Source organism: Varanus komodoensis, unplaced genomic scaffold, assembly GCF_004798865.1.
Source record: "Varanus komodoensis strain SLA01 unplaced genomic scaffold, ASM479886v1 scaffold36, whole genome shotgun sequence".
NCBI classification, from domain to species: Eukaryota; Metazoa; Chordata; class Lepidosauria; order Squamata; family Varanidae; genus Varanus; species Varanus komodoensis.
In genome coordinates, this window is record NW_025335873.1 from 4,934,078 (window position 1) to 4,959,029 (window position 24,952).

General features: G+C 52.7%; 1 protein-coding gene across 1 annotated transcript in view; it reads left to right on the forward strand.

Annotated features, from left to right (window-relative positions):
- Positions 1–24,952, forward strand: part of NIBAN2 (niban apoptosis regulator 2) — a 64,238-nt gene that overhangs the window by 33,574 nt on the left and 5,712 nt on the right. The window contains exons 3-10 of the mRNA XM_044439769.1: positions 8,295–8,423; positions 9,697–9,802; positions 11,802–11,969; positions 17,240–17,355; positions 17,863–17,967; positions 19,697–19,859; positions 21,544–21,731; positions 22,969–23,124. Coding sequence (XP_044295704.1) covers positions 8,295–8,423; positions 9,697–9,802; positions 11,802–11,969; positions 17,240–17,355; positions 17,863–17,967; positions 19,697–19,859; positions 21,544–21,731; positions 22,969–23,124 — 1,131 coding nt within the window. The remainder of the gene's footprint in view (positions 1–8,294; positions 8,424–9,696; positions 9,803–11,801; positions 11,970–17,239; positions 17,356–17,862; positions 17,968–19,696; positions 19,860–21,543; positions 21,732–22,968; positions 23,125–24,952) is intronic.

Genomic DNA, 24,952 nt, shown 5'->3' on the forward strand with positions numbered 1-24,952 from the left:
CTCTCTCTCTCTCTCTCTCTCTCTCTCTCTCTCTCTCTCTCTATGGCATGATAGGCATTTCAATGTTGTATGCTGTCTTGGGAGGAATCCCGCTCTGAAAGGCGGCCTGAAAAACTTTTGAATCACTAAGATAGAAACATGGAAACAGAGTCAGAAGGGGCCTCCAGGGCCATCTAGTCTGACCCACGGTGCTAGCCGGCTCCGCGCACGACATGCCCACCATGTGCACGCCCAGCCTGTCCTTGAACACTGAGCCCCTTCCTCGTGTTGTCTGATCCTGCCACACGCTGTATACTTAGCTACATCCCGCTTGGACTACTGTGGCATCTCCTGCGTGGCGTTGCTCTTGGCCATTCCAGAATGCCCAGGCCAGGTCATTGGGCAGGGCTGGTTCGGGGAGCATCTGCTTCCCTGTTGCAACAGCTTTGCTGGGCTGTGTCCGAGCAGAGCTCAGGGTGCTGGTTCAGGGGTGCGTTTGCTGGTGACGCCAAAGGCCGCGTTCGTGGTGCCTGCTGGGGTGCGGAGCTGCCTGCCAAGAAAAGCTAGCTTTGCTCCCTCTCGGTTGTCCTCCTGCCAGCAGGCGGAGATGCCTTCGAAATGAAATACTGTAATAAAACAACAAGTGAGGCATTCTTAGGAGTGTGCGACAGTGTTTGTGCATGTGGTGTTTTTCTCTCGCTCTGCGTGTGTCTGTCTTTCACGTCAACTAATTCCGAAGTGGGAGTTTCTGCCTCTTGGGAAGCTTGGCTAGAACAGTTTTCTGCGTCCGTGCTGTCAGCTTCCCAGGATTTTCTGCTACTCCGGGTAGGCTTCCAAATGCCATGGAATGCGACACTAAGCCACCAAGTCTGTGTTCACCCGTTGCCGAGTTGCTGGGTGGGTGGAGGTCTTGTACCCATCCTGCTGGAGGGATCCTGTGGAAGCTGGTTTGCAACTGGGTGTATGGAGCCCTGAACTAGCGTGACCCTCGGGCTGGTCCTGCAGGGCTTTTCCTATGTTTTGACGTGCCCAGCGCATGGAGGATGCCCGGGGGTCTCATAGCAGGCCGCCCTGGGTGTTCAAGCCACAGTAGCTCCCCCCAGCCTGTGGAATAATCTCTGTGGATAGCTGTGGCTAGCAAGATAGACTCTAGAAACCCTCTGTTCGGTAGCACATGGTCGCCCGTGTCTTGTGTCCTTGATGCCATTGAGGACAGCGGGAGGTGGAACCAGAGAGAACATTAAGTGTAAAGTCAGGCACGTTTAGAAAGGGAAAAAGGCTTTTAATGAAGAAATAATCAATATCAGCCTCCTGCGGGTGACTTCTGTCTTTTTCAAATGCTCTGTATGTGAGCATCAGAAAGGTAAGACACTTTTCCTCCAGATGCCTGGGTGTAACAAATCTCTAGAATGGGTCTATTCAGCCAAGCAAGCTAGCTAAATTTAATTGTGGACTAGTAACTTATGAGGCTGTCCTAAGGCACTTTAGATTTACCTGCGGGAATAGTAGCTCATTCATATGCGATGGGGCTAGAGGGAACCTGGATGCTTCCAGACAAGCCCTTAGGCCATCATTGCCCAAATATCAAATTACCAAATTATCACTGGCCGAATCTCTCTCTCTCTCTCTCTCTCTCTCTCTCTCTCTCTCTCTCTCTCGCTCTCTCTCGCTCTCTCTCGCTCTCTCTCTCGCTTCTCCAAAATAGGACTGAGGTTGTCTCTTTGCATCTGGTTCTCCATCCTCTGCACAGCGTAAACAGGCTAAAAGCTTAATTGCGAGTGTCTGTCCTCTGTCTTTGGATCTGGAAGGATCCCCAAGAGTACACAGTCTGCTGGCACTCCTTACCAGCTGGTTCCCGGGAACTGGTAGCAGACAGGCCTGCTGGCTATAGCTGGTACACTGTAAGCAGGTGGTGACAAATTTTGTCCTGGAGCAGCCAGTGGGTGGAAGGAGATCTTGCGAGACTGGGTGGAGTCTCTGAAACGTCTCTCAGTTTTTCTTTCTCTGGTCCTTTTTCCCTATTGGCATGATGGGTGCGGAGACGAAAACATACCAAATGCAGAGGAAGGGCAACAGCCGTGCACTAAACCGCCTCTGTGGCGCTTATTTATTTATTTATTTATTTATTTATTAAAACATTTTTAATGTCTTTTGTATATAGACAGCTTTGGAGCTGGTCTATGTAGAATCATAGCATAGTAGAGTTGGAAGGGGCCGTGAAGGCCGTGGGGTCCAGCCCCCTGCTGTGGGCGGAAAATGTTGCCTCTCCAAATCCATTTATAGGTAATCAGGAGAAGTGGAGAACTGTCGTTGCTCCAGGTTTGACAACTGGATGGGGCATCGGACTGCCGCAGAAGGGCGGTCGGATGGTTTGAGGGATATCCACTTTATTGTCCATTGCTCACCGTTGTGTTTATTTGCTGCTGTTGGACGAAAGTTGGTTGCATCAACATGCCAGTTCTTTCAAATTGTATGCTTCTTTGGATGCGTGAAGATTACAGACAGAGGGATTAAACAAAAGGCAAGCTGAGGACTAGAAAGGAGCAGGTGGGGAAGAGATTCTGTCTCTGCGGCCTGCCGTTTGCTTTCGAGCGGCGTGTGGGACCACAAAAAGAAAGCAGAGGGAAGTGCTGGAAGCGATCCAAGTTTCCTCCAGAGTAAACAGTGGCAAGCGCAGCTTCGCTGCCTTCTGCACCTTGGTGCAGCTGGGCCAGAGGCACAAGCGTGCCTGCAAGCGAGTCTGGCTGGGACCTTCCGAAGACTGAAGTAGCAAGTCGAAAGCAGGGCTGAAATCGGGGGTAAGCAACCCAGGACCTTTCACGTGCTTCTAGATTCTGTAGTATAGGAGCATGAGCCACAGTGGCTGTGGATGATGGGAATTGCAACCCAGGCCCTCTGGAGCACACCGTTTCATTGCTTTGTTCACTCCTCCTAGTTCTGGCAGCTGGCTCCCCCCCCCCACCCCCCGGCAGATTGTCTGATCCTGACCTGCACTTGGGAGTTGTTTTGTTCGCCATCTATTTCAAGAAACAGGGCAGATCCTGTTTCAACCTGAGGGGTGGATCTCAGCTCCTCTCTCTCTGCTGTGCCCTTCCTGTTTATGGCCGGGGCCCCCACGACAAACGCATGCCTGTGCTTTAATGAGCACCTTTGGGGTGCTCCACCCTTGTGGGTAAGGCCAACCTCAGCAAGGGAGGGTGCTGGCCATGCCCGAGTGTCAGAGAGTCCAGAGAGTCCTCTCTCCCTCTGCCCGAGTGTGCTGCGCACACGCATGGGCTATTCACACAAGCACAACCTGGCTTAGCTGTCATATTTGTTTACGTGTACGCTGCATCTCGGGGCCGGGGAGAGAGACGCCCTTCCTAAGAAAGCTGCCCTTCACCAGCTACAGCAGAGAGAGTCTTTTCGAGGCCTTCTTGAAGCACTGCGGAGATTCTCAGGGCACACTCTGTCCCAAAATTGTTGGGATCACCCCAGGAAAGCTTTGTCCGTTGGGCTCAGCCCCCCAACTGTTTTTCCTGCTTTGCACACAAGCAGAGTCTCTGCAGGAGATCTCGAGCGCCTGGATCACACCACAGTGATGAAGGCGGTCTTTCAGCATGATGGGATAGGAGTGCCAACCTGATGGGATGCCTTCAGAAAGCTCGTGCTTTAGGGGAAAGGGTCTCCCTTGCATGCTCGCCTTCTGTGTTCAGGGAGTCACCTTTCTCTGCCCATCCTCTCGCTTCAGCCTCGACCTCCAGTTTTGACGTGATGGGGAGCTGATTCCCCAAACCTCCTAACAGGAAAAGGTTTCTACACCTCCCGTCTGTGGCAGCTGGGATATGAGACAACCTCTGCCATAGAAGAAACTTCGGGGTTCCAACATGGCACCCTGCAAAATTTTTAGCCTTACCTCCCAGCATTCCTCGACCATTGGCGCTGTTGGCTAGCCGGAGTAAGAACCAGCTGAACCAGTTGGTTGGTCAGAGCTGGAGTAAGAACCAGCTGAAGGACACCAGTTTGGATAAGGTGTATGGGAAGGCTAATCACCCCCTCCCCATTTTGTTGGTCTGTTACCCTTCTCCCTTTCTATTGTAAACATCTTTCCCTTTTTTGGCTGTGCTTCAGCATTTGTGCGTCGGGTTTCTACAAGAAGCGTTTGTGTATGCTTGTGTGCCTGGCTTGTGTGGGTTTGCTCACCCAGACTTACTAAGGAAGTGACTCATGAGGAGAACTTGACCGTGGGACTCCCAGAATTGCTTAAAGCCTGCCTTAGCAACAGGAACAACATGAAAAACAAAACTCCGTTCACCGAATGTGTATACTTCTCCACGTCTGAACAGAATCTCGGGTGGCAGACAGTAACCGAAAGAGCAGAACGGTGAATTAAGACAGGACCAGTCAAACCAGCAAACGGAAAAGTCTTTGTGGAAGCAAGATGCGTTCAGGATGTGTTGGAAGCAACACCCTGGTGGTGCTTCCCTGGTCTCCAGAGGCAGGGAGCTCCACAGCAAGGGGGTCGCCACTCCAAAGCCTGGGCGGTTCTCCACATGGACTTCAGTCGGACTTAGAACCACGTGGAACCACCAGGAGCTTGACTTCCAGTAGAGTCCCTAACCAAGGAGAGTCATAGAAGAGTAGAGTTGGAAGGGGCCATGAAGGGCATCTAGTCCAACCCCTGCTGTTGCAGGACACCACGTCAGCCCTTCCCACTCAGAGGGTGCCCAGTTTCGCCTTGAATGTCTCCCTTGTGGGAGAGCCCCCCACCTCTCCAGGCAGCTGGTCCCACTGCCGCATTGCTCTGACTGCGAGGACATTTTTCCTGATATCAAGTCCAAACCTGGGTTGCCGCAACTTGAACTGATTCTTCCGTGTCCTACACTCTGGCACCAGCAAGGAGAGATCTTGACCTTCCCCTTTGTGACTGCCTTTGAGGGACTTCTAGAGGGATCTCCTGTCCCCCCTCGGTCTCCTCTTCTCAAGGCTGAACATGCCCAGTTCTCTCAGTCCCTCCTCACAGGGCAGTGTTTCCACACCCTGGATCAGGTGTGCTCTCTTGGTTATCCTAGTTCCAGGTAGTTTAGGACTCTATATTCCACCACTCCACATAGGAGCCGGTGGAACTCCTTGCCTCTGGATTTATGGATGCTTCCTGGCATGCAAATTATGTGGTGTAGCAAGCCAGGGTGGTGCAGTGATTAAGCTGGGCTGGGATTCAGACGGTCTGGGTTCTTGTCCCCACTTGGCTATGGAGCTCACAGGGTGGCTTTGGGCCAGTCTCCGACTCTCAGCCCAGCCTACCTCACAGGGTTGTTGTGAGGGTCAGATGCAGAGGAGAATTATTAAGCCTCCTTGAGTTCCTTGAAAGGGCAAAAAGGATGGTGTTGGTGGTGGTCATGATGACATTTATATACTGTCCTTTGCCACAGCCTCAGGACGGCTTACAAAAATATCAATATAACAATAAGGTAATACAAATCTTAATAAAACCAATCAATAAGCAATACATACAATAATCAATAAAAATAAATCAAAAGTGACTGTTAAACCATTAAAATACTAGTTTTTAAAATACTGTTTAAATAAAAAGGTTATATAAACACTCAGCATTCTTTAGATGCTCCCTGCACGTCATATGCATCTTCACAACAGCCCTGTGAGGCAGACTGCTGCTTCTCCCTGACTGTAGGTTAGGCTTGTGGCTTCCGTATCGAGTGATTGTGTCACAGAAGAAACATTTGAGCTGCTCTTGAAGCTTGATTAGAGCGCTCTTGAAAATCTCTGAAATAACACTCCTCTGGACAGGTGGGCTTGAGGCCAACCGTGATGGCACCACCCCCATTTACAGAGACCATTTCTGCTCCGTGAGGGTGGGAGGGCTACAGCTCTGTACATGAGCAGAGGCTTTTCCTGCCAACTTCGGTAGCAGGCTTATTTAGAGCTCTGATGGTTCTGTGCTCTGTGGGGTCTCAACAAAAGCCCCGCAATTTCTATGGGTCACTTGAGCTTTGGAACCAAGAGGGAAGGGACTTACCTACAACACTGAGCACTCCTTATGTCAAAGTTGAGGAATACCTTTATTTTTCTGGGATCCTGTCCTGCAAATGGCACCTTGAGAACACATGACAGTCCAGACTGGGATCCTATCCCTTAATCTGTGCCGACTTCCTGGTGGCCGGGAGCAGGTGGGAACATCTGTAAACTGGATGGGAATAGCGTGTTCCTTTCCCAAGCTGTTCAAAGAGTGACTTAATGAGACATAAATCCACTGGGCCCAACAGAATGACTCACAATGAACCTGATCCTAGGGGTGTGTGTGTGTGTGTGTGTTTGGGTGTGTGTAGACCAGCCTACTTCATCGTTCCCATCTCTGGGTCCCCATATTTCATCTTTGACTCATGTTCGGCTAACCTAAAACAACATAAATATTCAGAACGTTAAATTTTGTGAGTGCTTTCCTCCAAGTGAGTAAACATATTTAGCCTGAAGACAAGTCAGGAGAAAGTACTCCTTTTACAAACTTTTCTCCTTGTGTACTTTTATGATGTGTCTCTCTACAGATTCGTCGGTGCCCGTTTCTTGTAGCAGGTTGCACTAGCTTGGATTAGGCTGGTGGATGGCAGAGCTCCAGTCACTGGGGTGGAGGGAGCTTCTTGAGTTAAGGTTCCACCCCTGATGGAAATCAGGGTGTTTCTGAAATGTGGGTGAGCAACCGACGGCCTTCATTTCGGAAACTCTCTGCAAGGGATCACTCTGAACTCCTGGCAGAAATGATCTGTTTCTCTTATTGCTACCCACTGGGCAGAGGGAGACAGAAAGAGGGTGTTGGGGGAAAGAAAGAGAGGGAGAGAGAAGGGGATTCACCCAATTTGGGCTTCAAGTTCACCTGCTAGTTTCCCACAATAGAACAGGTGTGCATGCCCACCGCCGTCTTTGCTTGGGGACAACAGGATGGCGTTCGATGAGGATAAGTGCAAGGTCTTGCAACTGGGGCATAGGAATGGGTGTCATAGTACAGGTTAAGGGACAAGAGGCTGGAGAGCAGCACTTGTGAAAGGGACCTCGGGGTGCCGGTTGACTGCAGGCTGAACATGAGCCAGCCATGTGATGCGGTGGTCAAGGGGGTGAACGCCACCCTTGGAGGCATAGCCAGAAGCGTGGCTTCCAGATAGAGAGAGGAATTACTGCCACTCTATATGGCTCTGGTGCCCCTGCAGCTGGAATACTGTGTTCAGTTCTGGGCCCCTCATTACAAGAGGGATATAGCCAGGTTGGAATCGGTGCAATGAAGGGCCACTAGGATGGTGGCTGGTTTGCAGGGGATGGCGGATGAGGCGAGACTGAGGGAGCTGGGTCTTTTCAGCCTGGAGAGGAGGTGACTCAGAAGGGACCTGTTGGTGACATACAGGTACGTGAGGGGGTGCCACGCAGGGGTGGCTCATGACCTTTCCCCCCTGCAGTGGAGGGCAGGACGCGTTCCAGTGGAGCAAAGCTCAGGGAGCCAAGATTCAGGTGGGTGCCAGGAAGTACTTCCTGATGGTTAGGTCCCCAAGGGCATGGAAGGGCTTCCATGGGAGGTGGTTGAAGTCCCAGCGTTGAGGGTGTTCAAGGCTAGGCTGGACATGCACATGGCAGGCATGTCACAAGTGGAGCTGGCTGGACCTGGGGTCAGACTAGATGGCCCAGGAGGTCCCTTCTGACTCTCTCTGTTTCTGTGTATGGTGTTGCCTCAATGGAGCCATCTTGGAAATGGCACACGTGTGCAGAAAGTGAAGGGAGATTGATTGTGTCTTCTCAGATGATACTTGTCCCCAAAGCCCGTCAGGGCTGCACCTTCTTTCCCAGCACTGCCCTCTGCAGTCTTGGAGGGGAAGTACTGTAAGATGCCAGGGGTGGAGAGGGGCTTGCCCTTGTGGTGCCAGAGAGGGTGAAACAGTTGAATGTGTTATTTTTTTACTGTCGGTTTGATCAAGAAATATGGGCCAAGTTTGTTTCTCATCTGTTTAGAAGGTGGCTGAGTTTGCCAGGAAGCTCCTTATAGGCAGCAGTGCCCAGCTCACAGTTAGTTGTGCTCGGTTTTTTGCCGTTCCCTGCAAGATCCACGAAGATATTGTATGCAATGTTTTAACATTTCAATTAGAAATTGTAACTTGTAATTTTAAACAATTGCATGTTGATTGTCATTGTGCCGTTTGTTGATTGTTATTTTGTCTTTTAATAGCTGGAATATATCGAGCTATGGTGCTATTTGCAGATGGTTTATTAAGGACAGGCTGGTCACTGACCGTCATAAATAGCTATTGCTCACCGTGCCTTTTTCTTTTTTTCTCTAGGTGCCGCTGGAGGACCGAACCATCTTCTCTGGGAACCTCTTCCAGTACTTGGAAGAAAACAAGAAGTGGAGGAACCGCTTCAGCATCGTCCCCCATAATTATGGGTTGGTGCTGTACGAGAATAAGCTGGTGAGGGCCAGTCTTTCGCCCTGCACAGGAGCAGCACCGTGTGTAGATGTGTAGGCCTGCCCTGTGGGATATCTCAGAGTGGGCACTCAAGTGCCCTCTGAGATCTCTTGAGTTGTTCAGAGCAGCTTGAGAGAGACTCACTCTTCACCAGTGCTTGCACTCGGCTCTGCAGAGCAAACTTCTGGACAGGGTACCTGGCACTCGTCCTGCATACAGCTTGTATTCTCTGATGTTTGTATTCCCCAATGCATCACCTGGTCTAATGCAGCCTGTACTAGCATGTGGGAAGGAGTAGACCAGCTGGAACGTCTGTCTCTTGAGTTTCTTCTGATTTCTCAGAAAAGTCCACAGCTCACTCATGTGGGGCACACCAGGTTTAGTAGCTTTAGGATTTAGGTTTAGTATCGGCCTGAGATACTGTAAAGTTCTTGCCAATCAAAATATATCGCAATTCACGCTGGAACGGCCCTCCCTAACTTGGTGGCTTCCAGATCCTTTGGAGCAGCTCCCATCAACCTCCGCCAACATGGCCTGTGGTCAGGAATATTGTCCAAAACTTCTGGAGAACATCAGGCTTGGGGATGTCTGTTCTAGGTGAGTGTGGAGTTTAAAACAAGACTGTTCCTGGTTTTGTAGACAAAAGTGCTCTTCCAGTGAGGTTGGTATCATCTCCTAAAAAAAGGAAAAAGTGTGACGTTCGATTCTTGGAATGTTTTAGATGTGCCGAAACTGAATTACTATTTTGCATTATATATGCTAATATTCAGCACTGGGCACGTGGTTACTCTTTTTCTTCAAGTTGGGAAGGGGCTCTTACCGGAGGGAAGCTGGCTGGAAAACTGCTCTGTGGGCCATTCCTGGCTTAACATTGCTCAGACTGTGGTCTTCCAGACACGGAAAGCAGCAACCGAAAAGCAGAAACCCTTGCTCAGTGGGTTTGCTAACCCTTGCTGATTCCAGTCAATCCCCTGGCTGCCCAGAAAATCCCAGGTTTGATCCTCGGCATTTCTAGTTACAAAAAGAGCAGGGAGTGGGTAGTGGGAGTCTTCCTTTGCGAGAGAGCTGCTCAGTGGTCTTGACGAAGGCCATGTTGTGAGGGAGAACGGATGGATGGGGCACCACCAGTGGACTCCAAGAAGCCACCCAAGGTTCCTTGGAGGAAAAGCAGGCACATGGGTGTGGTGATCGGGGGAGCTTGTGAGAAGGATGGAAGGGGCTGACAAGAGGTTGTGAGAAGGGCTCGCACGTGACTCTTCCTGTCCCGCTCCTGCAGGCCTTCGAGAGGGGGCTGCAACCCCGAATCCTCATCAACAGTGCCGGCTACAAGGTGCTCACCTCTCTGGAAGAGTACCTGGAACTGGTCAACAGCAGCTTACCAGGTGAGTTCAACCTGTAGTCCTGGACTCCTCCAGCTCTTCTCTGGGGTCAAAGGGGTATGGCCAGAATGGGGAACATGTAGTTCTCCCCCGTGGTGAAGGCTGTTGGGAATGGCAGCGCAAGAAGATCTGAAGAACCTCGAGTCCCCCAGCCCTGGCCCGTGAGAGAGGATCCTTGGTGCCTCTTTCCAGAGAGTTGGCCAACTGCGTTTGAACCGCCCACCTCTGAGGGTTCTTCCTTCTCTCCTGGCCTTCGCGCTGGGTTTTGCTCAGTGCCGGGACAGGTGGGCTTTTGGGGCCGGCCAGAAGTATGCCATAACATGGCTTCATCTTCCTCTTGCAAGCAGAAGCTGAAGGACCGGGGGTTAGGACAGTGGGGGGAACCACGCTTCATGCTGGCCCTCTCCTTTGTGCTCAGACGGGCCTTTACGGATGGACAGGAGATGGAGGCCTCTGTGGCAAGGGGCCATCTCTGCGCATTCCTTCCAGTGTTTCTGTCACGGCGAGACTTTAACCCAGCTGCCAGGCAGAGGTGAAGCTTGGCAGCCCCTGTACCTCCGAGCACAAAAGCAGATCCGCAGCCATTAAGTGTTTCGATAGCTTCCTAAATATTTTTCCCCACCTTGGTGTGTCCGCAGCCAAAGCGAGCCTTTAGAAATAATGCCCCATTTTTCGGGGAGCTAGTTTTGGGACTGGGAAGGGCGAGTGTGGGTGCAAGGGGTAAAGACGGAGTACATACAACCTCACCTTTGCGCTCTCCTGTGGCGTGGGGGTAGAGGGGTGGACCGGCGCTCTCTTGGGCTCACAAGGAGAAACAAAGCTCAAATCTCCGAGTTTTGAGACAAACCGTTGCGTCGCTGACTCGTGAAACACTGTAGTAGAGGAATGCGGTTGGTGGGTGGAGGAGGAGGAGGGTGTCCTTTTCCAGCAAACTGAAAAGACGTTTGTTCTGAGAGAAACCGGCCAAGTACAACGGGTTCCCACTTGAGGTAACAAGAGCACCTCTCCAGGCAGTGGCCAAGGCTGCTTAGTTGGGCCGAGAGGCAAGGAGGAAAGTGTGTAGGGAGAGAAGGTGAGCGTCTTTACAAGCAGGTTGGGTCATTGCAAGACTGGCTGAGCTCCTATCCGATTTTTAAAAATCCGAGTTCTCTGTTGAAAAAGCCCACCTTGATTGGAGATTGATTGAATGATGGATTGAAAGCTTTTGTAAACCATCCCTCTACTAGCGTCTCAGGTCAGTTTACAACAAACAACAAAAATAGAAATTAAAATAGCACATCATGCAGTACAAAACGCATTAAAGCCAGTTAAACATTATAATAACGGGAGAATAAAAAGGTTTTCTCCTGGTGCCGAAAAGAAAGAAGCATCTGCGCCAGGTGAACCTCTCTGGGGAGCGTATTCCACAATCGGGGGGCCACCCCAGAGAAGACCCTTCTCTGGGGAACCACCTGCTAATCTCTCCCAAGGAGGACTCCCACAGAAGGACCTCCAGATCTCTAGGGGCGGGAGGGCGTTGAACCAGTTGTTAAATGATGGCCTGGGTTTGAGCCATCGTGGCTAAAGCTAGCCAATTTTGACCACAAGGGCTTCCATTCTATCCATCCCAGATGCTCAAATCTGGTAGGGTTTTGGTTTGTGCTCAGACCAAATTGGGAAAGGGGCAGCTCCGAAGCAAACTAGCTTCCGGCTATTCCAGTTTGCAAGGCATAGCAAAAGCGATCGCTTCCTGAAGAGGAGGGGTGGGGGGGTGTCTGCGTGCACGAGGAAGGGGGGGCACCCAGCCCATAGTTTGCACCACATACCCATCTGCACCTCTCCGCACGCAGGGAGCATCCGTTGTCCCATGGGTGACCGTCTTTCTTTCATGCGTGGCACTGTGCTGGGCGGGCTTTTTTAAAACGATGAACGATTGGATTCGAGGAGATGCAATGCATCATGGCAACATCTGGAATTCTTTTAAACCACCTTCCAAGATCCCTTTCTCTCTCATATTTTTCAGGCCCCGCTCCCAAATCGGGCAACACCCCCATCTTGAAATGCCCGACCCAGTTCCCCCTCATCCTCTGGCACCCCTTCGCCCGGCACTACTACTTCTGTGTGATGACGGGGAAGGAGCAGGAGAAGTGGCTGGCCATTTTCCAGGACTGCGCACGCCACTGCAACAACGGTAGGTCTGGCCTGGGGGGGGGGGTCTCCCCCCCCAATATAGCTCACCAGCTTTCCTCTGATTCAGGGCAGTTGCAGGTATGTCGTTGCGATTAACCTCCTCCAGTGTTACACTGCTGTTTCTGGGGCTTACAGTTCTGCTCTCCTAGGGACTAGTCTCTTGCTTCCTGTTTTAAATTGCAAGGAAACCTGGGATATTCATCACTTGGTCCCAGGCCTGATTCTTCTGTGGTATAGTAGCCCAACTCTCTTTTATGTCCAGAGAGAGAGTTGAGGGGAGAGAAGGGAGAAAGAGGACCTCTGGTCTAACCCAGCTGGAATCTCGTGCGCTGGAGTCTGAGGGGGAGGCGACAGGTGTCATGGATAGTGCATTAGACTTGACCCCTGGAGACCCGAGTTCAAGTCTCCCCAGCTGCCAAGCTCCTGAGCTTAGCCGGGGCATCTGCCTCTTGGTTCTGCCTGACCTTCACCCCCTGGCCGGCTGCAAAGCAAACCTCGTGACGCCGCCCCTCGAGCCCCTTGGAGAAGCTGTGAGGAACAGGCGACGGAGCGTCTGCACGGAAGCACATGCCGACGTGCCGGAGTCCTGGCAAGCCACCTGAGCTGTGGGCCGCCTCTTCCCTCGGGAGAGGGCGATGCTTCCCCTGGCGCCTCCTTCCGGAAGGCCGCTCCATGCCAACGGCTCTCCTAGCAACGTCCGTCTCCCCTTTCTCCGCTTCCCTGTTGGAAATGGCGACCTGCCCGAGCACCTCGCTGCCTCCGCTCCCTCGGCAGGCTCCGGCAGGGCCCGAGCATGCCCCTCTCTGCAGGCTGGGAAGTTTGCCCGGCCCAAGGTGAGGCCGCCTTGGCAGAGCGTGTGTGCTGGTTCGTGCGTGGCGGTCCGCACCCCCCCCCCCCCCGCGTGTTCCTTGGCGGATTCCCGGCACTGGGCCCCGAGGAATGCTCGGCGGCCGCGGGCGGGCCGTAACGGCCCCGTGAGCGAAGGTCCACCCGTCAGTCCCTCCCTTGGGGAGAAGCCCCCTCGGACGTTCCCGCACTGGGCAGAGCCGTCTGCCGTGCGCGCAAAATCCACCCCGTTCTCCTCTCCCTCGGCTGCTGCCTGGGGGTCTGGGCCCTCTGCGATGGTGCTGCGGGGCTGACGTCATCTTCACCAAGGTTAATTCACTTGCTCCTCCGCACGGAGGGCTCTGCCGCCTCCCTCGCTGGCTGCTTCATCCCTGACTGGAAGAGGCAGGTGGAAAAGGCCCATCCCAGACGCTCTTGGTGCTCTGATCAGATGTGGCCCCCGCCGTTCGGAAGAGTCTCTCCTCCCCCTTCCCCCAGAAGTTCCCCGAGACCAGTTTTAAATGTGGTCCATTTGAACCCCATTTGGTGGTTGGGTGGAGTTTGGTGCAGCGCTAAGAGCCCTTTACTGGGTCTCTCTCTCGTTCTTGCTCAGCCTTAAAGCTCATGGTGTGCGTTTGGGCCAGGGATCGGCTTCTGGCCTGACCTGCTTTGCAGGATCGTTGTAAGGATAAAATGGAGAGGATTCTGTCAAATGCCTTGGGTGTTTATTTAATCAACAAACAAGCATGTACAACGGCATCCTTAAATGAGTTTGAAGCGGATTTCAGGAGTATTTGTTTGTTTAGGGTGGTCAGACTAGAGTCACACTGTTTCTACATTTCTATGTTTATTTGGTTTGTATGCTTCCGTATTAGCCATCAGATTCTCTGGGCAGCTAAAGAACATCTTCAGTCGATTAGACAATGTAAGAAAATCCACAGTTTTATTAGTAATGGGATGAATAAGGGCTACTCATTGCCTTCCATGAATCACTGCAGAATGACCCCCAGGAAAAGCGTCTGGACGACGTTGCTGGTCAGCTGAAAAAGGAGAACATTGGTATACACAATCCCCAAGCGGAAGGCAAAGATTTGGCTGAGCAGAAATTTATTTCGATCGGTTTTATTTAATACTAATGCTCATCATCAGCCTTCCCTCAGCCTGGCATCCTCCAGGTTTGTTGGACTAACTCTAGTCACTCCCAGCCAATGCACCGGAATAATGGGAGTTGTAGTCCAAAGCTTCACAAGGTCCCGAGGTCAGAGTTGGCCTTTTCTCCATGGAGGTCTGTGTGTGTGGGCTTTCCTGGCAGTCTTGCAGGCCAAGATAAGCAAAGAAATGGTGCATTTTTTAAATTCTACTTTACCGGTCCTTTCCTAATGGACTTTGCAGCAAGCAGAGCTTTGAATCCATTTTTCCTGGTCAAACACTCATGGGCACGCAAGGATGGGCCTGGCTCGTTTCGAAGTTCTAACCACAGGTCAGCATCTTCACTGAGGCCTGTGAAGTCAGCTGTGTGATTGCAAAAGCTTCCAAGTATCTTGTGGTCACAAGTGGCTGAGGGTGGACAGAGGAGAAGGATAAAGATGAGTGAAGTCAAAGGCATTGTAGCTGGACTGCAGGAGTGCCCACATTTTCCCGCCTTTCCCTTTGTGGCCATAAGGACTAGAATCTTAACGTAGCTTCTTTTCTTCCTCTCTTCCTTGTTTTGCGTGGAAGTTGGCAAATACTGTGCTTGGATGTGGTTCATTTGTGAGATGGGAGCAGCATTTTCTTCAAGGTTAGAACCAGTGGGTGAAATTGTAGGGAAGTAGATTTTGGCCACGGAGTTGGAAGTGTGGCCTAATGGTAAGAGCTGTTCAACCGTGGAAGGTGCTGAGTTCTACTTTGTTGGATGCACTCGAGCAAAAGCTGGATAACCACTTATCGGAGATGCCGTCGCTGTGTCCAGCGCCCCAGCAGTGTGCGCGTGCATGCAGACTAGATGACCTCACGGGTCCCTTCCAACTCCATGGCTGCATGATTCTGCACAGAGCTGGCTTCCTTTTCCCTTTCAGCTCTGCTCCCTGCAGGGATGACTGAAACATTAGGTGAAGTGTGGTAGGTTTCCTCTTTGGGATGCCTGGAAGACGACCCCGGCGGTCCATCCAGGAGCTTTTCCAGACAAGCGGCGTGTATTCTGCCACTTGCTCGGGGCTGGGAAAGGTTCGGGCCATTTTTGGAGCTGCCGCAGGGTTAGCCGCCTGCACCGTCTCTGCCAAATCGGGAGCTCCCCGAGTTCCTCCGCCCCTCCGCCTCACCTCCTCACACATCCACGCAGCATCGCTGCCCTAAGACCTCCGCACAGGCGGGGCTGGCTTGCGGGCAACGGAGACGACGCCTTTGACTTCGTGCGCGCATGGAGCTTGGACGCAACTGGCAGCATCCCGCGATCCGCCTGGCAGACCATCCTCAGCGCCCTGAGCGCACCGTCGCATCCCGCTTCCTTCCTTGACTCTCCCCCAGAATGAGAGAAATCCGCTTTCTGAATCGAGCGTCCCCCTTTGACTCAGTGGGGAGCACCCCACTGCTTCAGTTCGGAGCGCTTTCCGGTGATGAGTTTCGCAGGACGACAACCGTTTGATGCAGTGGTGGCACCTTCTGCGGTGTTTTTCACCTGCCTCTCCTGCGACTCCCCCCCCAGCCCCGCTCTCTGAGCGCTGGCTGCTGGTTAAGGTCATTGAAATGACACGGGAGCGATTGGCTCACATTTCCAGCCCTGTGTCCCCCAGTCCAGGGGGGCTGCTCCACCGATGTAGATCTTGCTGCTGCAACCTTGCTGGGAATGGCCACCCCTGGGCTTCCCTCCCCATCCTAAAAGCTTCCCAAAAGGGGCTGGGGAAAATGCCCCCCCACCCCATTCCCCAGGCTTCAGTTCTTTTCTAATGGATCACCCAGAAGAACTCCGAGTCAGCCAAAGTGCATAAGGGACCCCCGTCCTTCTGTCCGGGGGGCGTGGGGGGAGCTCTCTTGTTAGGGTTTTGGGAACCGTATGCTGCCTGTGATTCATCCAGCCGTCAGATTCTTTTTCATCACTTTCTCTCCGCCCGGCCCTCCTCCCAGCGCTGTGAAAATGTGGCAGTTTCCTTTCTGAGACTTCCCTTCCTCCCCGCTTGTGCCTCCAGACATAAATCTCCCTTTGTGGATTTAGCCGTGGTTTCCTGAGCTGCCTTGCATTTTTCCGCTCCGTGCTCCGCACCACCCTCCGAAGCAGGGCTGGTTCCAGATTGGTAGTGCTCTTCTAATGCCTGCAAGCTAATGCAGGGGCTAGAAGCATAAATTCTCTTGCAGAAGGAGAGGGCACCCTCCACACTGCCTCTCCGCAAGCGGACTTGCCATGATGCCAGTCCACATCGCGTGCCAAGGAGACCCCAGCATGCAGTGGAAAGTGTGTGGCGAGCTCGCGGCTCCAAGTGGCTTGGTGCAAGCGAGCCAAGCTGCACACCTGGCTGAAAGGAAAGCCTTCCTCTCTCACCGTGGAAAAAAATAACCCAAATAGCCCTGTAGCTGAAACCAGACTCCTCTGCACTTACCCTAGATCTTTGTAACTTTTTGTATCAGTGCAAAACTCACCATTGTCAGCTGTTCAGAGCATCACTTCAGAGGTGTTCCCCCAGATGGTTTAGGCTCCAACTCCTGTAAGTCCCAGTGAGGATAGTCCAGGGTCAGGGATTGTTGGAATTATGGCCCCCAACATCTGGGGAGGACTGCATTGCCTGGTACATAGCCTTGGCCTGGGGGAGCTTGAGCTCAAATCTCTACTAGACCCCGAAGCTCTCGCTGCTCTCTCTCAGCCTAACCCTACCTTGCAGGGTTGTTATGAGGATAAAACTGGAGGGAACAGATTCAAAGATGTCACACTGTGCTCTTTGGAGGAAAAGCAGAATAAAAACTTAGGCACGCTTCGCCCTCTCTTTGTAAATGTCTTTTTAGATGGTGATTTGAGCTACCTTAGATCCATCTCTATTGTGCTTCTGGCTTTGGTGGAAGGGGGAGCCAAGTCCGCATTTGGCAAGGAAGCTTTGGGGGCTGCTCTGCTCTGCTCTCCCCTCCCAGATACTCCCCCCCCCCCATCCTTGCTGTGGTGCCAGGCAGAGAAATATATGCAGGGAGCCCCACCCAGCCTGGAAAACCATGGGACTTCTTTAGTGAAATGGCTGGTTGCATCCACCTTCCAGGGATGTGGCTCCAATACAGGGCCGGGCAAAGCTTTCCCCACTCTTCTGTTTTGTCCTGGAGCTCCCATCAGCCCCAGCCAGCATGGTCAGTGGTGAGAAACTACGCCAAACCATAGAAATGGCACGCGATCCCAGGACTCGGGGGGTGGGGGGAGCCTGTTCACCCACAGCACAATTTGGCGAGTGGATCAGTACGTTTTCCAACCTGCCGCCTCTGTCCCCCTTCCAGGACTCTCCGAGGATTCCAAGGTGGAGGTGCCCGCCTTCACGGACGCCGTCCGCATGTACCGCCAGTCGAAGGAGCAGTACGGCACCTGGGACATGCTTTGTGGCAACGAATCCCAGGTGAGGCTTGGAACAGGTGCCGCTTCGGCACTGCAGAACCAGAGAGATTCATTTGCGTCGTTCATGCAAAGCTTCTCTAGCCCATCCCATTACAGAAAGTCTCAGGACGGTCCCGCAGTAGAAAGTGCAGCAGCTCATCCTCTATAAAAGCCAATTAAGATAGTAATTAAACCTTAAAGTGTTGAAGAAATAAAAAGGGCTTGGTGCTGAAAAGAATAAAGTGTTGGCGCCAGGCACATCTCTTGGGAATGGGTTCCATAGCCAGGGTGCCACCACACAGATCCCACAGAGGGACACCAGGAGAGCAAATCTGGCAAGCCAGCAAGAACTTGGCCAGTCCCCGAATGGAAGGAACATTATATCTGGACATGCACATGGTGGGCATGTCATGAGTGGAGCCGGCTGGAGCCGGGGGTCAGGCTAGATGGCCCAGGAAGTCCCTTCGGACTCGCTCTGTTCCTATGTTTCTATGTGTCCGTTGCTGAGGGTCTTCTTTCTCTTATCCAGATCTTGAGCAACTTGGTGATGGAGGAACTCCTTCCGGAGCTGAAGAACATGATTGGGCCCCGACTGAAGGGCAAAGCCCAGGAAAGGCACCGGGTCTGGATCCAGGTGCGTGCAGGCTGAGCGGGCACCAGTGCCCGGAGTGCGTGATGGACCACTTTGCTCTCTTCTCTGCTCCCCGCCCCCCATTTCCTGCCCCCGCCCCCCAGACATTGGACTGGCTGTGAACAAGCTTGGTGATCCCTGGCGCTCTTTGCCCCCGTTTGGGTTGATTTTCCCTCCTTTTGGTACTTCTGCAAGGCGTGGGGTACTGCAGGCCTGTGGGTTTGCGGGAAAGGAGCACTGCCTGTGACTCAGAAATGGGGGGATTATGGCCTTGGGGAGCCTGGGGGCTTCTATGAGCCACCTGCCATGTCAGTATGCTATTTCCCCCTACCCCATGACCGAGTCAGAGACCTGTTTGTGTTCGGTGCAGGGCTTATTCCCAAGCCTCACCAAATTCCCTACTCTGCGTACCCCATCCGTCAAATCCTGAGCTGGGAATGCATTTGAGTGTCCATCTTCCCCCAATGCCCTGAGAGTCATTTTATATTCAAGTGGCTAGTCCTTCTGGCTTGCCAACCCAGTAGGAATGGGTGGGAGACATCACAGGAGGGCCCGGAGACCCCAGAGTTCCTGTAGGAAGAGCATTCAGCCGGAGTCAGTCCATATGGGTGTAATTTCCTGAATTAGCGTATCCCCCTCGAACATTCCTGTGTTGGCCTTAGCTTTTTCTCCTTCCACACAAATGCGCACAGCACCTTTCTTTCTTTCCGTCTCTCTCACTGACTGGTTCTGCTGTGAGTCGCACCCACCCAAATCCTGTTTTTCCTTGAAGGCCTGATAGAACAAGCCTTCCTGTTTTTCTGTTTTGTTTTTTAAATCCGCCTTCGCTCCTCTTTCTTCTCTCTGCCGTTCTCACTGCCAGTGCAGAACGTGAAGCGTTTTTAAAAATAGCTGTGCAGGAACGGGCTTTTAAAGCAGCTTTTCAGGCCTTAAGCATCTACCTGTCAGCCATCATTGCTTTGGAGTTGGCGGGGGCACCTACTGTTGCCCCCACACATTTCCGGTTACTTGCAGTTACTCCTCCGAATTTCTAGCTACTGTAGGGCATTGAATGTTCAGGAAAGCTCAGAAATTGATGTTGGGCTCAGAACGGATCATCTGGGAATGTCAGCTTCAAACAGCCAAAACAAGATTCTAGTCCTCTGTATGTTTGTGTAGACGTTCTTGCAGTGTAGGGCAAGAGGAGCTAAAAAGGCAACGGGGCAGCCCATTGAGGCTTGTAAATGGTCTCTTGTCCCTTTTCCCTTGACGTGGTCCACACTGGGTGTTTGAGGCGGCAACTCTCAGGCACCCTTGATCATTAGGCACAATGGCTGTGGCTGGTGGGAGCTGTAGTCTGGAACATCTGAAGGGAGCAAGGGTCCTTACCCTGCTCTGGCAAAAGCAGGATAAATGGTGCCGAATTCAGACTGGTACAGATACATTTCCCTCTTCCCCCAGACACCCAGACACAGAGTCTGTCCTCAGCTGCTAAGTACATCTTCCTCTTCTTCCTCCTCTTTGCAAAAACGTCCACAGGCAGACTTTTAAGTGCTTTCCTGATGTTTTCAACTGCACCTCCCATCATCCCCCGCCAGCAGGGCCAAGAGGCAGGGCAAGCCGAGGTCCAAAGTGTCCGGAAGGCGCCCGGCTGGCCGAGCCCTGTAGGTCCGACTGCTCTTGAGGTGAAGCTGCGCCCTCTCCAGCCGGCTTCCGCCCCCCACAGCTTCCCCTCCTCCTCCTCCTCCTCCAGGTCTCAGACGCCGTGTACCGGATGGTCCACGGCCAGACGAAAGCCCACTACGACGCGGCGCTGGCGAAGTGCGAGCTGCAGAGCCCGGCCATGCGCAGCGCCATCCGCACCGACATGGACCAGGTCATCCAGTCCAGGGAGCACCTGGCGAGCAAAATCCGAGGTGAGGCCGGGGGGGCGGCGCCGGGGGGACTCCCGCCTCCTCCCTCCATCTTCGCCTGGGGCCGTGGAAAGAGCCCAGAGGGCGGGTGGGACCCCAGGCTGACTTGCTCCGGGATTGCCGGGGATATTTAGCCATCGGGGCACCAGATCCCCGTTCGAAGCCGTTCCAAGTTGGTAGCCGACACTTGTTTCGGCACCATCCTTAGGGACGTGCAAGAAAACCCTCTGGGTGTGGGAATCCTTCGCATTTCTTGGCCTGGGCCCCCTGGACTGAATCTAATTTCCAGGCATTTGTAGGGTGTTTGTCCGTAACACCTCTTTCCCCCTTCCCCAGAGAGGTTCGCCGGGCGCCGTCACTTTATACTTTTTGGTGCCAGGCTGAAACCTCCTTATTTTCCCAATATTTTAAGGTTTGACTGTTATTTTAATACGGGTTTTATTGTCAGAAATTGATGAGGATGTCCGGCAATGGCCAGGGGTTGGACTTGATGGCCTCCATGGCCCCCTTCCAACTCTACTATTCCATGAATCTATGAGAATGCTGTGTTTTGTTTTATTTTTTTGTCTCACTGTTAAACCATCCCGAGACTTCGGTAAGGGGCGGTCTAAAAAAGTTCTCAATAAATACATAAAATTGAGTTGCTGCCACACCTGCCCGCATCAGCAGCAAGCGGAGAAGAAGGGTGGGCCGCCAGGAGTGGTGTCTGGCACACCTACTCCTCTCACCCACAACCTGTCGCTGCTCCTCGTGGGGAATGTCCCTGATTGCACAACCGGGTTGTGCGAGTGTTTGCGGACTCACTCTTGCCTCGGCTTGCTTTGGAGCGGAGGTCCATGGGCGCCAGAGGGATGGGTTCCAACGATTTCTTCCCAGCCCCAAACACACTGCATGGAGAGGGTTTTCCCGTTCAGCTTCCTTAGTTTGAACCCAGGGTCGAGCATGATGGAAGCTTGCCCCATTCTCCACGCCATCTATGATTCCCTATCCCATGATTCTAGGTATACCTTGAATCTAGATATTCTAGATATTAGGATTCTAGATATTAGGAGGGTGAGCACCCGGAGGAGGGCCTTCTCTGTGGTGGCGCCCCATCTATGGAATGCGCTCCCCAGAGAGGTCCGCCTGGTGCCGTCGTTATTTGTTTTTCAGCGCCAGGCTAAGACCTTTTTATTTAAAACTTATTTTAATTGTGAAATTATTTGAATTAATAGGATTTTAAATTTTTAGCCGAGAATGCACTGGGGGTTTTTAAACAATTTTTTTAAATTGTTACATTGTTATTATTTATGTATCCTTTGTGAGCTGCCCCGAGGCTTTGTTGTGATGGGGGCGGCATAGAAATGTTTGAAATAAACAAATAAATAACCTGGTGGAGGCCCAACCATCTGGAGGACAAGTCCCATGCTCCTGCGCCTCCTTGATCACTGCCCAGAGTCGGTGGGGGGCTCACATGGAGGACAGCAAGCTACCTGCTTCTGTTGGATCATCTGCCCATAATTACTCACCTGTTTGGTCACCTAATGCATGAGCATTCAGCCTGCCCCAAAAGGAGGGAGTGCTGAGCATAGCACTAAGGGAACGTCTCTCGTGTGTTGGTCTGCCGGCATTTGGGGGGTGTGCAGACTGGGGGGAGGGTGCAAGATGGCGGCTGTGGTGCCAACCTGCCTCGTGCTTCTTTGTCCAGCCTCCGTCTCCTCCAAAGCTGAGGTCTGTGTCCGGAACCACGTCCAGCCGTACATCACGTCCATCCTGGAGGCACTGATGATCCCCACCAGCCAGGGCTTTGCTGAGGTGCGGGAGGTCTTCTTCAAAGAGGTCACCGACTTAAACATGAATATTGTCAACGAGGGCGGAATGGACAAGCTGGGGGAGGTAAGACCCACGTCGACCGTCTCTGCACCAGGTGGAGATGGAAGAACCTCCGCTTCCAAAGGAGGGTCTTGGAAGATCACTCCAAGGCTGTTGAGATGACATAACGACAGTGCTTTTTTTGTAAGAAAAACGGTGCCGGAACTCTTATTTACCTTCCGCACGTAGTCAGTCACTTTACACACACCCACACACATCAGTTGTGTAACGAAACATAACGGTCACTGCCCACAGTAAGCACTCGGCGCGCGACCACACGACCCGTCACAAGCCGAGCAGCGCCGTCACAACCAGCGCGGACGAAGTGCGCACGCATCGGACTCACCACCCAAGCAGCCCGCATATGCACCGTTTTAATGATTTTGCCACCGACCTGCTACGCTCGACAGGGCGATTCAAACCCACGTGGCCCAAACATCAGATTTTCAAAAGTTACTTTTAAAACTTGGAAAGTCTGTCGAAAAAAGGTGCCGAACTCCGTTCCTGTGCGTTCTATGACAAAAAAAGCACTGAATAACGAACTGCCTTTTTGAAGTGCGAGGGCCCCCCGAGTTGGAAGTTGTAATCCACGTTGTATTTTGGATTGCACCTTCCAGCAGTCGACCCCCTACACCCAGTGGTCCGGGAACTGGTGTGGGGTGCTGGTTAGAGTGAGGGGCTTGGGACCCAGAAATGTGAGTGTTGGTCCCCACTCAACCATGAAGCTCACTGGCAGACAATGGGCCAGCCGTGGGCGCCTAAAGTCTTCTCACTGGGAGTGCCAAGGTTGAACCTGGAACTTTCCACGTGCAAAGCAAGTGCTCTCTATTGCCAGAAAATAGAGTGTGCGGTGTTAGGGGCTTGCGTCCAGTAATTCCCCCATTGTGGCTTATTTCGGGATGTTTAATATGCCACCAAAATGGCGGCAGCACCGCCAAGGGGAGGTATGGTCAGGCTTAGAGAAACCTCAGAGTCTGCAGAAGTAAGAGGGGGGAAGGCCAAGAAGAGGGTGAGCATGCACAGGCTCAGGGTGCCGAAAGGAAAAGGCACGGAATGGAGTATTCTGGAAGAGGGTAAGCATTCCTGGAATGCTCAAGAAGAGCATTCTGCGCTGGACGACTCATGGTAGATGCTGTTGTCTTCTGAAGTGCTGGGCAGGCCGGTAGGTGAGGAAGAAAGTTGGATAGGTTGGTTGCTCTGGCTGCCTGGGGGCTTCTACATCTTGGGTTTCCTTCTCTCTCTTCCATGCCTGCACCCTCAGTACATGGAGAAGCTTTCCCAGCTGGCTTTCCACCCGGTCAAGATGCAGTCCTGCTACGAGAAGATGGAGCTTCTGAAGCTGGAAGGGCTGCAGCAGAGGTTTGATGTGTCCAGCGCCTCGGTGTTCAAGCAGCGGGCCCAGATCCTGATGAGGCAGGTAGGGAGCACCATGAGAAGGGCCTGCCTTGGCCCGCAGCTCGGAACGCCTCTGTGTCGCAGCTTCTTCGGGCCTGAAGGGGCTCGTCTCCCTGGACTGGTCCAGTCACCCTTTGAATGTCCTCCGAGCTCAGGTGCATCACGGGCACATCAGATGACAGCCAAGTTCTGCACTGGGACCAAATTCAGCCGCCGCCTTGCAGCTCCCCTGGGGTGCTCGCTTGCTCACTCATCTGATCTTAGGGGTTGCTGAAGGGGGAGATCTGGAGCAGAAGCCCAGGGAAGAGCAGATCCATCTCTGTTCCACATCAGGCTGTTGAGAAGTCCATTTGCAAGGTCGGGGGGAAGTGGAGGACACCCTGGCAAGGTTGACTTGGTGCGGACGGGGGTCAGTCCATTCCCACATGCGCTTCTCTCTCAGTCGATGGAACAGCGGCTAGCTAGCAGTGTAGCCACTGTGCCAACCAGACTGGTGGGAGTGGCAGTCATAGCAAGGTGGCTTCTCTTAAAGCACATACCTTCCTTAACATGAGGCTGCTGTACAGAAAATTAGGACATCAGCCCCCATCAGCCCCAACATCATGGCCCAGTCATCAAGAATGGCGGCGCGTCGCACGAGAAGCATCTGGATCCCACGCAGCTTGTGCAGAATCAACCTTCTTGCACAAGGGGTGCTGGATTCACCTGCTTTCGGCATGCCAGTTGTATAAAACGTGCAAAATGCAGATTCCGTGAAGTTACACAAACAGCGCCATTTGTGCCAATTTCTTTCGGTTCTTGTTTCGTCCAGTCCACAGCTGGAAACTCCACAAGGTGGCTCGGCTCAGCTCTCAGCAGCTGAACCAGAATTTGGAGTGGGGATGGTGCCATTTCATGGGGATTTTCAGCCCCCTGTCAGAATTCCTGTGCATTCCTGGTCATAGCACATTGCTAGCCTTCACAGACCGAACCCAGACGGAGAAGACCTCTCACAGCCGCAGGTCAGGCAGTGAGCGTGCCAACAGCTCCCCCTAATGGCCGAGAGAGTGTATCAGTGCTCTCCGGAATGTATTCTTCTTAGCCCTGTGCTATGTAGAGTTTTCTCCCTCTTATTCCTCTGTGCACTTTTGTTTAAACCCACAAAAACTGGAGCCCCCATGTCAGAGTGAAAGGATAAGGAAGAGGTGGCTTCACACTACCACTCTGGCTCAATTTCTTCTCAGAATTTCCCTTCCCACGCTGCTTTCTCACCTGCCTGGGAAAAGGGGTAGAGAGATACAGTTCCCCGTATCTCAGTTTCCCCCAGCCTGCTGGGCTAACAACTTGCATGATTGAAGGCAATGCTGATGGCAGTCCAAAACATCTGGAGGAGGATGCACCAGACTGGAGAAGGCGGGCATAGGATGAGGGTCACCAGGTGAATGAGTGCTTTGGAAGGCATCCTTGGAGAGTTCGGCTCTTGAGTTTGGCCTTCTGCTGTTGGCTCATCTCCAGCGCTCATCCACTGCAGGCTGCACAGTCAGTGACTGGGGATTATGGGGAGTGGAGCCCAGCATCTGGAGGAGCAAGGGTTCCTCACCATTCGGGCAAAACACATTTTGAAGCAGGAGCCCTATTCTCTGTTTCTTAGGTGAGACATTTGTGTTTCGACACTTCTGCGGAGGCCAAGTAATCAGGGTATTTGTTTTAGTCTGTCAAGAAGAGCGTTTTTCTTGGTTGGCCCAGCAGGATGACTTCATCTAAGCAGCTAAAGTGGCAGCCCTGCTCGCGGCAGCTGTGTGTCCGGTGCCCTCGGACAGCTGGGCCACTTACGGGCCTCCAGAGGGTTTGACTTCCAACTCCCTTGCTTC